The 13,805-nt window shown below is 47.4% G+C and overlaps 1 protein-coding gene across 1 annotated transcript in view; it reads left to right on the plus strand.

Annotated features, from left to right (window-relative positions):
- The window catches only part of ABCG1 (ATP binding cassette subfamily G member 1), a 176,358-nt gene that overhangs the window by 18,876 nt on the left and 143,677 nt on the right, over window positions 1-13,805 (plus strand). Inside the window, exon 2 of the mRNA XM_040339028.1 lies at window positions 10,160-10,400. Coding sequence (XP_040194962.1) covers window positions 10,160-10,400 — 241 coding nt within the window. The remainder of the gene's footprint in view (window positions 1-10,159; window positions 10,401-13,805) is intronic.

Consider the following 13,805-nt stretch of genomic DNA (forward strand, 5'->3'; position numbering starts at 1 on the left):
CGTTGCAGATAGAGAAAGGAGCTGTGTGTTAGTGGGCGTTCTGACTGTCCTGTAGTCCAAGGGAGGGGGCGAGAATGACACTCCACACCAGGGAGAAAGCCTTGCATTACTGTGTGTAGTTACAGACAGAAGAACAGGAAGTGAGGATTTTTCAGAAGAAATAAGGACATTTAAAAGCAAAATGGAAGGATGAGGAATGTGAAGGAGTACTGCACTAGGGTAAAGGAAGCTATTTAGGGGAAAAAATTGTACCTTTACAACCCCTTCAAGCCGGTACCATCTTAGGTGACTTCCTAGTTGGTCTAAGAGGTATATGGATGGCTGCAATCTGAAACAGGATATCTTTATTAGAAAATTAAAACAACATAAAAAGGCAACCAAATCCCAGAGGGGTGAATAGGAAAGGCCTGTGCTTTTCGTGCTGCTAGCGGTTAATCATAATTATGCTACGATGTCACGATTAAGCTCCAGCAGTGCGAAACACGTTGGCCCTTCCTCTTCTCCCCATGGGATTTGGTTGCCTTTTTACGCTGTTTTGAGTTTCTAATAAAGATATATTGAGTTTCTAATAAAGATATCCCGTTCTGCAGAGCAGCCATCCCCATACCTGTTTGTCCATATCTATCAGCGCGATGAGCTGGGCGTTGCACGTGGATACAAAGGAGAGAACGGAAAAGCAGAAGCATCCAACCAGGAGGAGAGATCAGATTTATGAGCGCATCCTTGTACTGATTCTCCTTTCATTGTCCCTGTCTCAAGTTGGTTTGGATTCAACACAGTCAGGGTTTAGAGGAAGGGAGTTGAATGATACTGACCATCAGACTGAGGGCCATAGGTACCGTATTTATCGGCGTATACCGCGCACTTTTTGTCCTTTAAAATCAGGGCAAAATCGCGAGTGCGCGATATATGCCGATCCCCGCTGTCTCTGTATCAAAAATACATGGCAGCCTAGAGCCGAGCCGAGTGTACTGCTCACTCGGCTAGGCTCGACCACGCTCGGCTCCGCCCGCAGCCACGCGAGAGAAGCCGAGACAAGCCAAGAGGAGCCGAACACACCGGAAATCCGGCTGCAACCCCGGGCAAGGTGCGGATGGACTCGCAGACGGACACGCTGGACGGAGACAGACACCTGGATGGAGGCCGCAGACAGACACCTCCAAAGCCGCAGACGGACACCCACAAGGCTGGACGGACCCCGCGCAAGGAAGCCGCAGACGGACGCCGGACAAGGCCGCCGATGGACGCAGGGCAAAAATGTAAGTTTTATTTTTTTCCTTAAACTACCTTTCTAAGGTTGGGGTGCGTGTTATACGCCCGCGCGCGGTATACCCCGATAAATACAGTATATGCAGCCTATTGCATTAGGGTGTGCACCTTAAAGCTCAAGCACACGTGTATGTACGTTTGCATGTACATGACCATGGCACATCGATCTCCCTGCTGGCACAGTGTAAGAGAAGTGTATAATCACTTTCCTTATGCCAGCTCCAGTAGGAGGGAGGTCTTTCCCATCTCCTTGCCAGCACACAGAGCGATAATGCTAATGTGCATGGGGTGATTAAGGTGTGCCCAGGCACATGCCTATGCTGAGGGCATCTAGTGGCAGAAAAGAACTACTTTGGAGAGAACTCTGCATAACTGAAAACAAGTACTGTAACAAAAGCTTATTTTTTGTGTTATAATTTAATAGGCTATTAAAGCGGAGTTCCACCCTAAAAATGAACTTTCTATTAACAGCTCGCCTTTAATGTAAAAAAAAAAAAGTATTTTTTTAAAAATGTTTTTACTCACTTCTATCTGGCTGTTACTAGGCAGATTTCATAATCTGCCTAGTTCCTGGTCCTAGGTGGTTCAACTTCCTGTCCTAAGACCCCATTGCCTCCTGGGAAATGATGACACTCATTTCCCAGGAGTCTCTGGGCATTACTGTGCCTAAAAATCGCCCAGCATGCACCTCTCCCTGAAAACCAGGAAGAAAAAGGAACTGGGCTTTACATGCCCACACATATGATGGATACGCCCACACATATGATGGATACGCCCACACATATGATGGACACGCCCACACATATGATGGATACGGCCACAACATGAGCTGGAGGATATGGTAATTTTTACTCATTATACCAGTAAAGTCATTGGCCCAGATTCAGGTACATTTGCGCGATATTTGCGGGGGAGTAGGGCAACAATTTTGCCCTGCGCCCCCGCAAATATTTTGCGCTGCCCTCGATTCACAGAGCAGTAGCTCCGTAAATTGCGAGGGCGCGCCGGCAAAATTGCCCGGCGTAAGCGCGCGCAATGTAAATGATCCCGCCGGGGGCAGGAATCATTTAAATTAGGCGCGCTCCTGCACCGAGCGTACAGCGCATGCTCCGTCGGGAAACTTTCCCGATGTGCATTGCGGCAAATGATGTCGCAAGGACGTCATTTGCTTCAAAGTGAACGTGAATGGCGTCCAGCGCCATTCACGAATCACTTACCCAAAGGACGTGAAATTCAAATTTCACGTCGCGGGAGCGGCGGCTATACTTTAGCATTGGCTGCCCCTACTATTAGAAGGGGCAGCCTTGCGCTAAAGTTGCCGTACGGAAACTCCGTACCTGGCTTGCGCAGGGCCCGCGCAAGTTTGTGAATCAGTGGTAGTATGCAATTTGCATACTACACGCTGATCACAATGGGAGCGCCCCCTAGCGGCCAACGCAAGAATGTAGCCTAAAATCTGCATGGCATAAGAGCCTTATGCCGCACAGATTTTAGCCTGCAGTCGGTGTAACGAGGTTCCTGAATCAGGAGCACTCGTTACACCGGAGCAAGTAAGCAATTGCGCCGTGTAACTTATGGTTACACAGGCGCAATTGCTTCTTGAATCTGGGCCATTCTTCTCAGGGATGGTGTGTGTGCTGCTATTCACTTGTATTCTCACCCTGTCAAAGCAGAAATGTCAGTTCACTGCCAAGCTGTAAAGACAGAATTAGAAAAGGGGGGGTTAAATATTACACATGGCTTATTCTTTACATCAGGGGTCCCCGAGCCCCGGGCCGCAGGCTGGTACCAGTCTGTGACTTATTTATGGCTGGGCCGCACAGTGGGAGGTGACAAGACCGCGTTTGCCGCTCACCTGCTGCTTTGTCACTGAGCCTGTGTGTTTTCTCCCGGGTCTCCTGCCCTGCCTATAGAATGACATCGGCGGCAGGGCAGGAGACCCGGGAGAAGACACACAGGCTCAATGACAAAGCAGCAGGTGAGTGGCAAACGCGGTCTTGTGGGGTGGAAGGAGCTGGAGATCTGCTCTGGAGAGGGCAGCCCCAGTTACATCTTTGTGCCCCTTTACAATGCAGCCCCCGTTACATCTTCGTGCCCCTTTACAGTGCAGCCCCCAATTACATCACCATGCCCCTTACAGTCCAGCCCCTGTTACATTATTGTGCCCCTTTTCAGTGCAACCCCCCATTACATCTTCTTACCTTTACAGTGCAGCCCCCATAACATCTTCATGCCCCTTTACAGTGCAGGCCCCATAACATCTTCATGCCCCTTTACAGTGCAGCCCCCATAACATCTTTGTACCCCTTTACAGTGCAGCTCCGTTACATCTTCATGCCCCTTTACGGTGCAGCCCCTTTATATTGCAGCCCCTGTTACATCTTCATGCCCCTTTGCAGTGCAGCCCCCATAACATCTTTGTGCTCCTTTACAGTGCAGCCCCCGTTACATCACCATGCCCCTTTACAGTGCAGCCCCTGTTACATCTTCGTGCCCCTTTACAGTGCAGCCCCGTTACATCACCATGCCCCTTTACAGTGCAGCCCCTGTTACATCTTCGTGCCCCTTTACAGTGCAGCCCCCACCACATCTTCATGCTCCTTTGCAGTGAAGCCCCCATAAGATTTTTGTGCTCCTTTACAGTGCAGCCCCTGTTACATCACCATGCCCTTTTATGGTGCAGCCCCCGTTACATTAATGTAAAGGGGACTGACCTGTAAAGGGGCACTGTATGGTAAAGGGTGCTGTGATGTGAAATGGAACAGAGGACACCCTAGGACTTCTTTAAAGGGTGAACTGTAATGTAAAGGGGGTCTGTGGACAATGTAAAGAGGAGTTTGTGGAGTGAAGGGGGGCTAGGGGCGGGCCCGGATTTCCCAAAAGGCCACCGAGGCCAGGCCTCAGGGCGGCAGGGCACAGAGGGACGGCAGCGGCATGGAGTCCCCCCCCAATGGCCGGAACATACAGTTAAGGGCGGTAAGTTCCTTTCTAGCAGGGCTAAATGTAGTGTGGGGAAATCCGCTCGCTCGTTAACAAGTGATTGTGGTGATGTTGCCGAAATCACTTGTAAAATGTGTGCTGCCGTCCGTCCTTCCCTTCCCCCCCCCCCCCCCCCCCCACATACCTCTCTCTGTTCTCCCCCTAGCCGCTGAGTCCGTCTCCTGTCCCTCCCCCGATGTACACAGTGAGAGGGGTGAGCTGTGCTCTTGCCATCTCAGCTGTGACAGGAGTTCTAGCACAGTGCTAGGACTCCTGTTTTGGAGGTGACAGGGTCAATAAAGAGAACCTGTCACCTCCAATTGATATCACACAGGGAATTGTTTTCTCCTGTGTGATAGCAATAAAGTTAGGTGGAAAAAAAAAATAAGAAATAATAATCCAATTAATAAAATAAAAAAGTAATTAAAAAGTAAAGAATTATATATATATATGTATATATATATATATATATATATATATATATATATATAAAAAGAAAAGTATACAAAAAAAAAGTAAACGACAAGCTACAAATAAAAAAAAAAAGTAATAAAAAAGTAAAAAAAAAAAAGAAACAAAAAATATTTGAACTAACCGTGCCGCCCCTGCCATCCGGTTACCATTCTCCGTTGATTTGGGGGGGGGGGGGGGGGGGGTACATGGCGGAACCTGGCCTTGGGGCGGCAGGGAGAGCAAATCCGGCACTGGCTAGGGGCATAATTGGCTGCCATGAAACTGGTCCCCGGTACCAAAAAGGTTGGGGACCACTGCTTTACATAATACAAGTCTGTGGGGATGTAGAAAAAAACCTGAAAATATGCAGGTTATTTTTACATAACTTACTTTATGTAAAATAATCCCCTTGGTGTATTGTGTGGACCTTGCACCCTTCCCCCATTATAAAAGGTATTGAATACATTACCAAATAAAAGAAATGATTTTTTTGACTATTTTTACAGTTACTCTTCTACAAAATTGTATGTCTGCCTGAGATTGCCATCCCGTACACCACAGTGCAGTCAGGGATGTTTTGTATTGGCTTTTTATGATGGCGATCAGCCCCCGTGAATAGACCTGGAACATTCAGTCTTCTGTTTCATGCCTCGGCTGCTTTCACGGCTGCTGCATTACAATGGGTGAAGCAATCCCAACCTTTTGTAATGATTTAACTCGAAATTCTCATCCAGATTTACTGACATCAGTGCTGTTATTGTATTTTTTTTTCATTGGGACAATAAAATCTCTCCGGTTTCTTTGTGTGCCACCGGAGCGACATTTGATCACCAAGAACTGAACAAGAAAGATTAAAGTTCTGCTGAGTTAACCGGTATCAGTTGCCGCAGGTTTAGGAGACTTGGCGCAGAATCTGAATGTTGTATAATGGAGCAGGCCAGAAGGGGTCACTATAAAAACAAATCCAGGTGTGGGCACGATGTGTGCTGGCAAAATTTCGGTACTAATGCCGCGTACACACGATCATTTTTCGGCATGAAGAAAACATTGTTTTTCAAAAACGTCATTTAAAACGATCGTGTGTGGGCTTCACATCATTTTTCAGGTTCTCAAAAACGCCAAAATTTTTTTTTGAACATGCTGCATTTTTAAACGTCATTTTAAACAATGTTGTTTTTCGGGTTGTAAAAAATGATCGTGTGTGGGCTAAAACGACGTTTTAAACCCGCGCATGCTCAGAAGCAAGTTATGAGATGGGAGCGCTCGTTCTGGTAAAACTACCGTTCATAATGGAGTAAGCACATTCATCACGCTGTAACAGACAGAAAAGCGCAAATCGTCTTTTACTAACAAGGAATCAGCTAAAGCAGCCCCAAGGCGAATAGAACTTCACCTTCAGAGTGCCGTCGTACATTTTGTACGTCACCGCGCTTTGTTCATCATTTTAAAAAAATGATGGTGTGTGGCCAACGTCGTTTTTAATGATGAAGTTGGAAAAACTTCGTTTTTTGAACATGCTGAAAAACAAAGTTTTTTTTCATGCCGAAAAATGATCGTGTGTACGCGGCATAAGTCACTTCTGAGAAGTTTTCCCTACACATGAGATACGGTAACATTTGTGATGGGGAGGAGAGCAGTGTGTGGAAGGGGGGGGGGTGTTCCTTTCCTCCAATCAGCTCTCTCACACAGTGTATAAGAGCTGTAACTGCAGCTCTCCACCCCCTCCTCTGTGATAAAAAAAATGCAGAAGGGATGTCCAAAAGACAAGACTGCAGATAAACTTGTGTAGGAGGACTTGTTTCACCTCTGTTAAAGTGGAGGTTCCACCTGAAAAAAAAATTTCCATCAAAAATCTAAAATAAAAGTAAAAAAAAAAAATGGAAAAAATTTTTTTTTTTTTACTTACCCTAAATAGCTGTTGCTATGCGGAAGTCCCGAATCTGCCTCTTCATCCTCCGCGGTGGATTCTCTTTCTCCTCCTACACTCAGTGGCCCGGATTCAGATAGAGATACGACGGCGTATCTCCTGATACGCCGTCGTATCTCTGAGTTCTGACGGTCGGATCTAGGCGCCTGATTCATAGAATCAGGTTCCGCATAGATCTCCCTAAGATCCGACAGGTGTAAGTGACTTACACCGTCGGATCTTAGGCTGCAATTCCAGGCCGGCCGCTAGGTGGCGTTTCGTTTTTTTCACGCGACGAATATGCAAATGAGGATTTCCGCCGATTCAGAAACGAACGCCCGCCCGGCGCTTTTTTTTTACGTCGTTTGCGTTCGGCTTTTTCCAGCGGATAGTTACCCCTGCTATATGCGGCGTATCCTATGTTAAGTATGGCCGTCGTTCCCGGGTCGAATTTTTAATTTTTTACGTAGTTTGCGTAAGTCGGTCGCAAATACGGATAAACGTAATTTACGTTCACGTCGAAACCAATGACGTCCTAGCGACGTCATTTGGAGCAATGCACGCTGGGAAATTTAAGGGACGGCGCATGCGCAGTTCGTTCGGCGCGGGGACGCGCCTGATTTAAATTCTACACGCCCCAGCTGGTCGGGACTTGAGCCAAGGCAGAAGAACATGCGAGCGGAGGGGCATGCACCCGAAACTGAAGAAATATTCCCTCCAACCAGCAGATTATCATCAGAAAGGGGCACAGATAATAACTAAGATAACTAAGCTAGTAGGAGCGGCGGAGCGGGGGTGTGTAATTCAGATTCTTTTTTATTAACTCTGCACTGACTGTCTTTGAAATTGCCCCAGCCCCTGTTCAAATCTAATCCTGGGACAAAACTGGGGACAGACTTGGTCCGGGGACAGTGTCCTCAATCCAGGGACTGTCCCCAGAAACCAGGGATGTCTGGTCACTCTAGTGTACACTCAACCTGGTCTCTATGATCTAGGCCTCACACATCTGTGTACCCTCAGCCTGGTCTCTATGATGTAGGTCAAAGCCCTCACACATCTGTGTACCCTCAGCCTGGTCTCTATGATGTAGGTCAAAGCCCTCACACATCTGTGTACCCTCAGCCTGGTCTCTATGATGTAGGTTGAAGCCTTCACACATCTGTGTACCCTCAGCCTGGTCTCTATGATGTAGGTTGAAGCCTTCACACATCGCTGTACCCTCAACCTGGTCTCTATGTTCTAGATCGAATACCTCACACATCTGTGTACCCTCAACCTGATCTCTATGATCTCTATGGTATCCTCAGCCGCTACTCACTTTACATTCCTTTTGATTGCACCAATGAAGGCTGAAACATTTTCATGCTTAGGAACTTTACATAAGACTTCTCATAGGCAGAACACACCATGTTTTTTGGTAAGTTAGGCACTCAAGTTTAACAACTGGTTGATGCGTAGCAGTCTTTCTCCACGTACAACTCTTATGCCGTGTACACACAAGTTCGATGTGAGCTTTTGGTCGGAAATTCCAACCGTGTGTAGGCCCCATCGGACATTTTCTGTCGGAATTTCCGACAACAAAAAAATTGAGAGCTGGTTCTGAAATTCTGATCGTCTGTATGCAATTCCGACGCACAAAAAAACACGCATGCTCTGAATCAATTAGATGCATGCTCGGAATCATTGAACTTCATTTTTCTCGTCTCGTTGTAGTGTTGTACGTCACTACGTTCTTGGCGATCGGAATTTCCGACAACATTTGTGTGACCGTGTGTATGCAAGACAAGTTTGAGCCAACATTCCGTCGGAAAAAAATCCACTGTATTTTTGTCGGAATTTCCGATCATGTGTACGCGGCATTACGCTCTTTAGAAAGCATTATCATTGGCTCCGTAATCCCTCCCATAACAGAGAGCATCACTGCAAACTCACATGGCTGGCCTTGTTCACTCTTTCTACTTTAAAGGGGATCTTTCCTCCTCAACTGCCACTGCTGATCGACCTCAACAAAGGATTCCTTCTCATGATTGGAGGTCTCTTTCCACCAAGCAGAGAACAAAAATTCTGGGATTAACGGTATACTAAATCTTAGGCCCCGTACACACGATCGGTCCATCCGATGAGAATGGTCTGATGGACCGTTTTCATCGTTCCAAACCGATCGTGTGTGGGCCCCATCGGTTAGTTATCCTTCGGTCAAAAAAATAGGAACTTGCTCTAAAATTGAACCGATGGACGCCTAACCGATAGGTCAAAACCGATCGTTAGTATGCAAAAGCATCAGTTAAAAACCTGCGCATGCTCAGAATCAAGTCGACGCATGCTTGGAAGCATTGAACTTCGTTTTTTTAGCACGTCGTTGTGTTTTACGTCACCGCGTTCTGACACGATCGTTTTTTTAACCGATGGTGTGTAGGCACGACTGACCATCAGTCAGCTTCATCGGTTAACCGATGAAAACGGTCAATCATACTGTTCTCATCGGATGGACCGATCGTGTGTACAGGGCTTAAGACATGGGCCAAATATGTTGGATGGGTTGGCTCATCTCTAGTGTGAAACTGGGAGAGTCCATTGTTGGTGGATTGTACCATTGATTTTTTACCTAATGGGCCCATCACCAGGTATATTGAATCCAGCATAAGGGTCAGTGTTCATTTTGGCATAGGTTTCTGTTGGATTTAGAACACAGTGTGCCAGATTCAGGTAGGAGATACGATGGCGTATCTCCAGATACGCCGTCGTATCTCTGAGTGTGCTGTGTCGTATCTATGCGCCTGATTCTTAGAATCAGTTACGCATAGATTTGACTAAGATACGACCGGCGTAAGTCTCTTACGCCGTCGTATCTTAGTTGCATATTTACGCTGGCCGCTAGGTGGCGCTTCCGTATAGTTACGCAAGGAATATGCTAATTAGGTATTTACGCTGATTCAGAAACGTACGTCCGGCCTGCACATTTTTTTACGTAATTTACATTAGGCTTTTTCCGGCGTTAACTTACCCCTGCTATATGAGGCGTAGCTAATGTTAAGTATGGACGTCGTTCCCGTGCCAAGTTTTGAAAATTTTACGTCGTTTACGTAAGTCATTCGCGAATATTGCTTTGCGTAAGTTACGTTCACGTCGAAACCAATGAGGCTTTGCGCCGTAATTTCGAGCATGCGCACTGGGATTTTTTCACGAACGGCGCATGCGCCGTTCGTAAAATACGTCAAATACGTGGGGTCAAAGTGAATTTGAATAAAACACGCCCACATCAAACACATTTGAATTAGGCGGGCTTACGCCGGACGACATATGTTACGCTGCCGTAACATAGGGCGCAAGTCCTTTCTGAATACGGAACTTGCTCCCTAATTTACGGCGGCGTAACGTATCGCAGATACGTTACGCCAGCAGATAGATAGACAAATCTTTCTGAATCCGGCCCAGTGTTTACATTTCAATTCGGATTTTATGTCATTACTGCAATTACAATATTGCTTGTCACATTACCATACATGATAATAAAATGTGGTTTCATTCCTATTTTTCTTCTTTTTTTTTTAGAATGCTGGCATCCCAACCACAATGTCAGACCCAAAGTCAGTATGTGTGTCATTGGATGAAGTGGTTTCCAACTGCGCCAACAGCCAGGACACCCCACTTCTTAATGGACATTTAAAAAAGGTGGACAACCACCTAACGGAGGCTCAGCGCTTCTCCTCTCTGCCCAGGAGGCCTGCCGTGAACATCGATTTCAAGGATCTATCTTTCTCCATCCCTGAAGGGCCATGGTGGAAAAAGAAAGGTAAGACAGTTCATATGATTTTGGCAAAAAATAAATAAATGCATATTTCGAAGCAGAATGCCAAGTCTTGTTCCACTGTTCTTGTACAGGGTCTTAAAATATCTGTTGGCGCAAAGAGAAATTATTACACATCGGTGGTTGCCGGGGGGCACATAGAATGCTTTGTTTAAAATGCATCTGAAGACATTTTTTGTTTTTGTTTTTGACAGAGTAGGGACCAATTTAACCTCATTTTACTTTTGTTATCTGTGTTCATTATGGAAATTTCCCTTCACTTTCTATCCAGAGACACAGCAGGGAGTAATGCCGCGTACACACGATCATTTTTCGGCATGGTTTGTATGTGACGCAGACTTTTTTTTTTTTGGCTAGCACGTGACCTACCTGACCTACATACACTGGCCCGGATTCTTAAAGCACTTACGCCGACGTATCTACTGATACGCCGCGTAAGTGCACGGATGCGCCGTCGTATCTATGCGCCTGATTCTCAATGCAAGATACGCCTGAAATGTGGCTTCATCCGACCGGCGTAAGTCTCCTACGCCGTTGGAGCCTGGGCGCATATTTACGCTGGCCGCAAGGGGCGCTTCCATTGATTTACACGCCGAATATGCAAATGACCGAGATACGCCGATTCACGAACGTACTTGCGCCCGTCGCATGAGTATACGCCGTTTACGTAAGGCGTACGTCCGGCATAAAGTTAGAACACCTATAGGGAGGCGCAACCCATGCAAAGGTATGGACGACGGAACAGCCGTCAGATTTTTACGTCGTTTACGTAGGACTACGTGAATAGGTCTGGGCATAGGTTACGTTCAGTGATTCGACGTATCTTAGGCATTCTATCCGACGTGATTCTGAGCATGCGCACTGGGAAGCGTCCACGGGACGGCGCATGCGCTGTTTGTTCGGCCCTTCATTTGCATGGGGTCACGGTTAATTTAAATGTATCACGCCCACTACCTTCCTACTTTGAATTAGGCGGGCTTACGCCGGACAATTTACGTTACACTGGCGCAACGTAGGGAGCGAGTGCTTTGTGAATACTGCTCTTGCCTCTCAGGCCGGGTACACACGGACAAACATGTATGGTGAAAGCGGTCCGTCGGACCGTTTTCACCATACATGTCTGCCAGAGGGCTTCTGTACGATGGTTGTACACACCATCGTACAGAAGTCCGCGCGTAAACAATACGCGGGGCGTGTCCGCGGTGTCGCCGCGTCGATGACGCGGTGTCGCCGCGACAATGACGCGGCGACGTGCGCGGCCCGCCTTTAAAATGCTTCCACGCATGCGTCGAAGTCATTCGACGCATGCGAGGGACGGCGGGCGCCTGGACATGTACGGTAGGTCTGTACTGACGACCGTACATGTCCGAGCGGGCAGGATTCCAGCGGGCTGTTTTAAAACAAGTCCAGGAATATTTGTCTGCTGGGAAAAGGCCCGGCGGGCAAATGTTTGCTGGAATTCGGCCCGCTCGCGCCCACACACGACCAAACATGTCTGCTGAAACTGGCCTGCGGGCCAGTTTCAGCAGACATGTTTGCTCGTGAGTATGGGGCCTCAGAGTTACGTCAGCGTAGCGCATATGAGATGCGCTACGCCGGCACAAAGATGCGCAGATCTACGTGAATCCGGGCCACTGACGGTAGTGACCTACATACACTGACCTACCTGACATACACTGACCTACATACACTGACCTACCTGCACTGACGGAAGTTACCTACATACACTGATCTACCTACACTGACCTACTTGACATACCTACACTGACTTACCTGACATACACTGACATTTACATACACATTATTACACTATTTGACCTACCTCAGCTCAGCGGTGTCACAGCAGCAGGCAGTCATTCCGTCAGAGAGCCGAGGAGACTGGCTGGAGGGGATGAGAGCCAAGGAGCCTTGAGGAGAGGAGAGCCGCCGGTGGCCCGCCCCAGCGCCGAGCAGAGATGTGGCGCCGGCGCGGTGGCCGTATTGTAATTCCCGCCTTCTGGAGCCAGTGCAGTGCATATGATGGACGTCATACGTGGCATTGGACCAGTGGGACGTCCATCATAGGCGTTGCGCAGGCTCCAGAAGGCGTGAACCTGCTATGGGACTCGGCCACACTCGGCCGCACTTGGCCACACTCGGCTACGTTCGGCGGCGCTTGGGATCAGATCGATCCCAGCGCTCGCCACTCGTTTGGCGGCTCGGGGCTAATAATGCAGTCCTGCCACCATGAGACTCAGGCTCACGCTTTACGAGGTCACATTCTGGGGTTCAGCCACGGCTAGCCACCCCCTCCCGACGCCCTTGCTAGGGCGTGATTCTAACTGTGGGGGGGATGGGCTACCACTGACATGACAGCGATCACTGCTCCCGATGAAAGAGGGAGCAGTAGATCCCTGACATGTCACTAGGCAGAACAGGGAAATGCCTTGTTTACCCGTTCTGCCTCTCCTCACCACAATCACGGGGCGGCCGGCGGACATCACTCCCTGCCCGTGCCAGTCTATCTATCTATCTATCTATCTATCTATCTATCTATCTATCTATCTATTTTATTTCTCTCTTTCATTTTGTGTATCTGTAATGAGCCCACAATAAATGCAAATTTTAAAATGTTTACATTTTTACTTATAGTTTATACTTACACAGGGCTTTTTTTCTCAGATAATAGGTACAGGTACTCCCCCCCCCCCTTATGAGTCACACCTTTTCTACGCCCCCTACCCACCTTCGAGCACTATCCCTCGGTTCCACCCCCTACCAACCTCCCAGTACAGCCCCATTTAGAGATTATATAACCAAGAATCATTTTGAGATGCTAAGTAATGTGTATGGAATTTGTTAATGATAACAAGAAATGCAGTAAATATATCCCCCTCCAGGAACAAAAGACTCCTTCTCCAACAGTAGACCCCCCTGCAAAAATGAACCCCCCCATCAACGACAATAGACCATACAGCACACACCAGCACCCATTGCTATTTCTTACATTAAGTGCCAGAGGTACTGGAACTGCGTTCCCCCACATTCCTGCTGAAAAAAAAGCCCAACTTACATAATTATTTTATACTTGGGGTAGAGTAGACATACGGTATATGCTTGTTACTTGCTATACTTTCTGCTGAATAAGGTAACACAGTAATGCTTTATTCATCCAACTGTTTATTAGTAGTGTTGCTCACGAATATTCGCATTGCGAATATTCGACTCGAATATAGCATATTCGAGAAATCGCGCTATATTTCGAATTTCGCGGTGAATATTCGCAATTCCGAATATTCGCATTTTTTCAATTTGATTTTTAAAACAGATCACATCCTATCGACGTCTAAAAGCATTGCTGGTATGATTAGAGACCCTGGGCCGAGTAGCTAAGCTGAGGCGATCCTATTA

Source organism: Rana temporaria, chromosome 2, assembly GCF_905171775.1.
Source record: "Rana temporaria chromosome 2, aRanTem1.1, whole genome shotgun sequence".
Classification (NCBI taxonomy): Eukaryota; Metazoa; Chordata; class Amphibia; order Anura; family Ranidae; genus Rana; species Rana temporaria.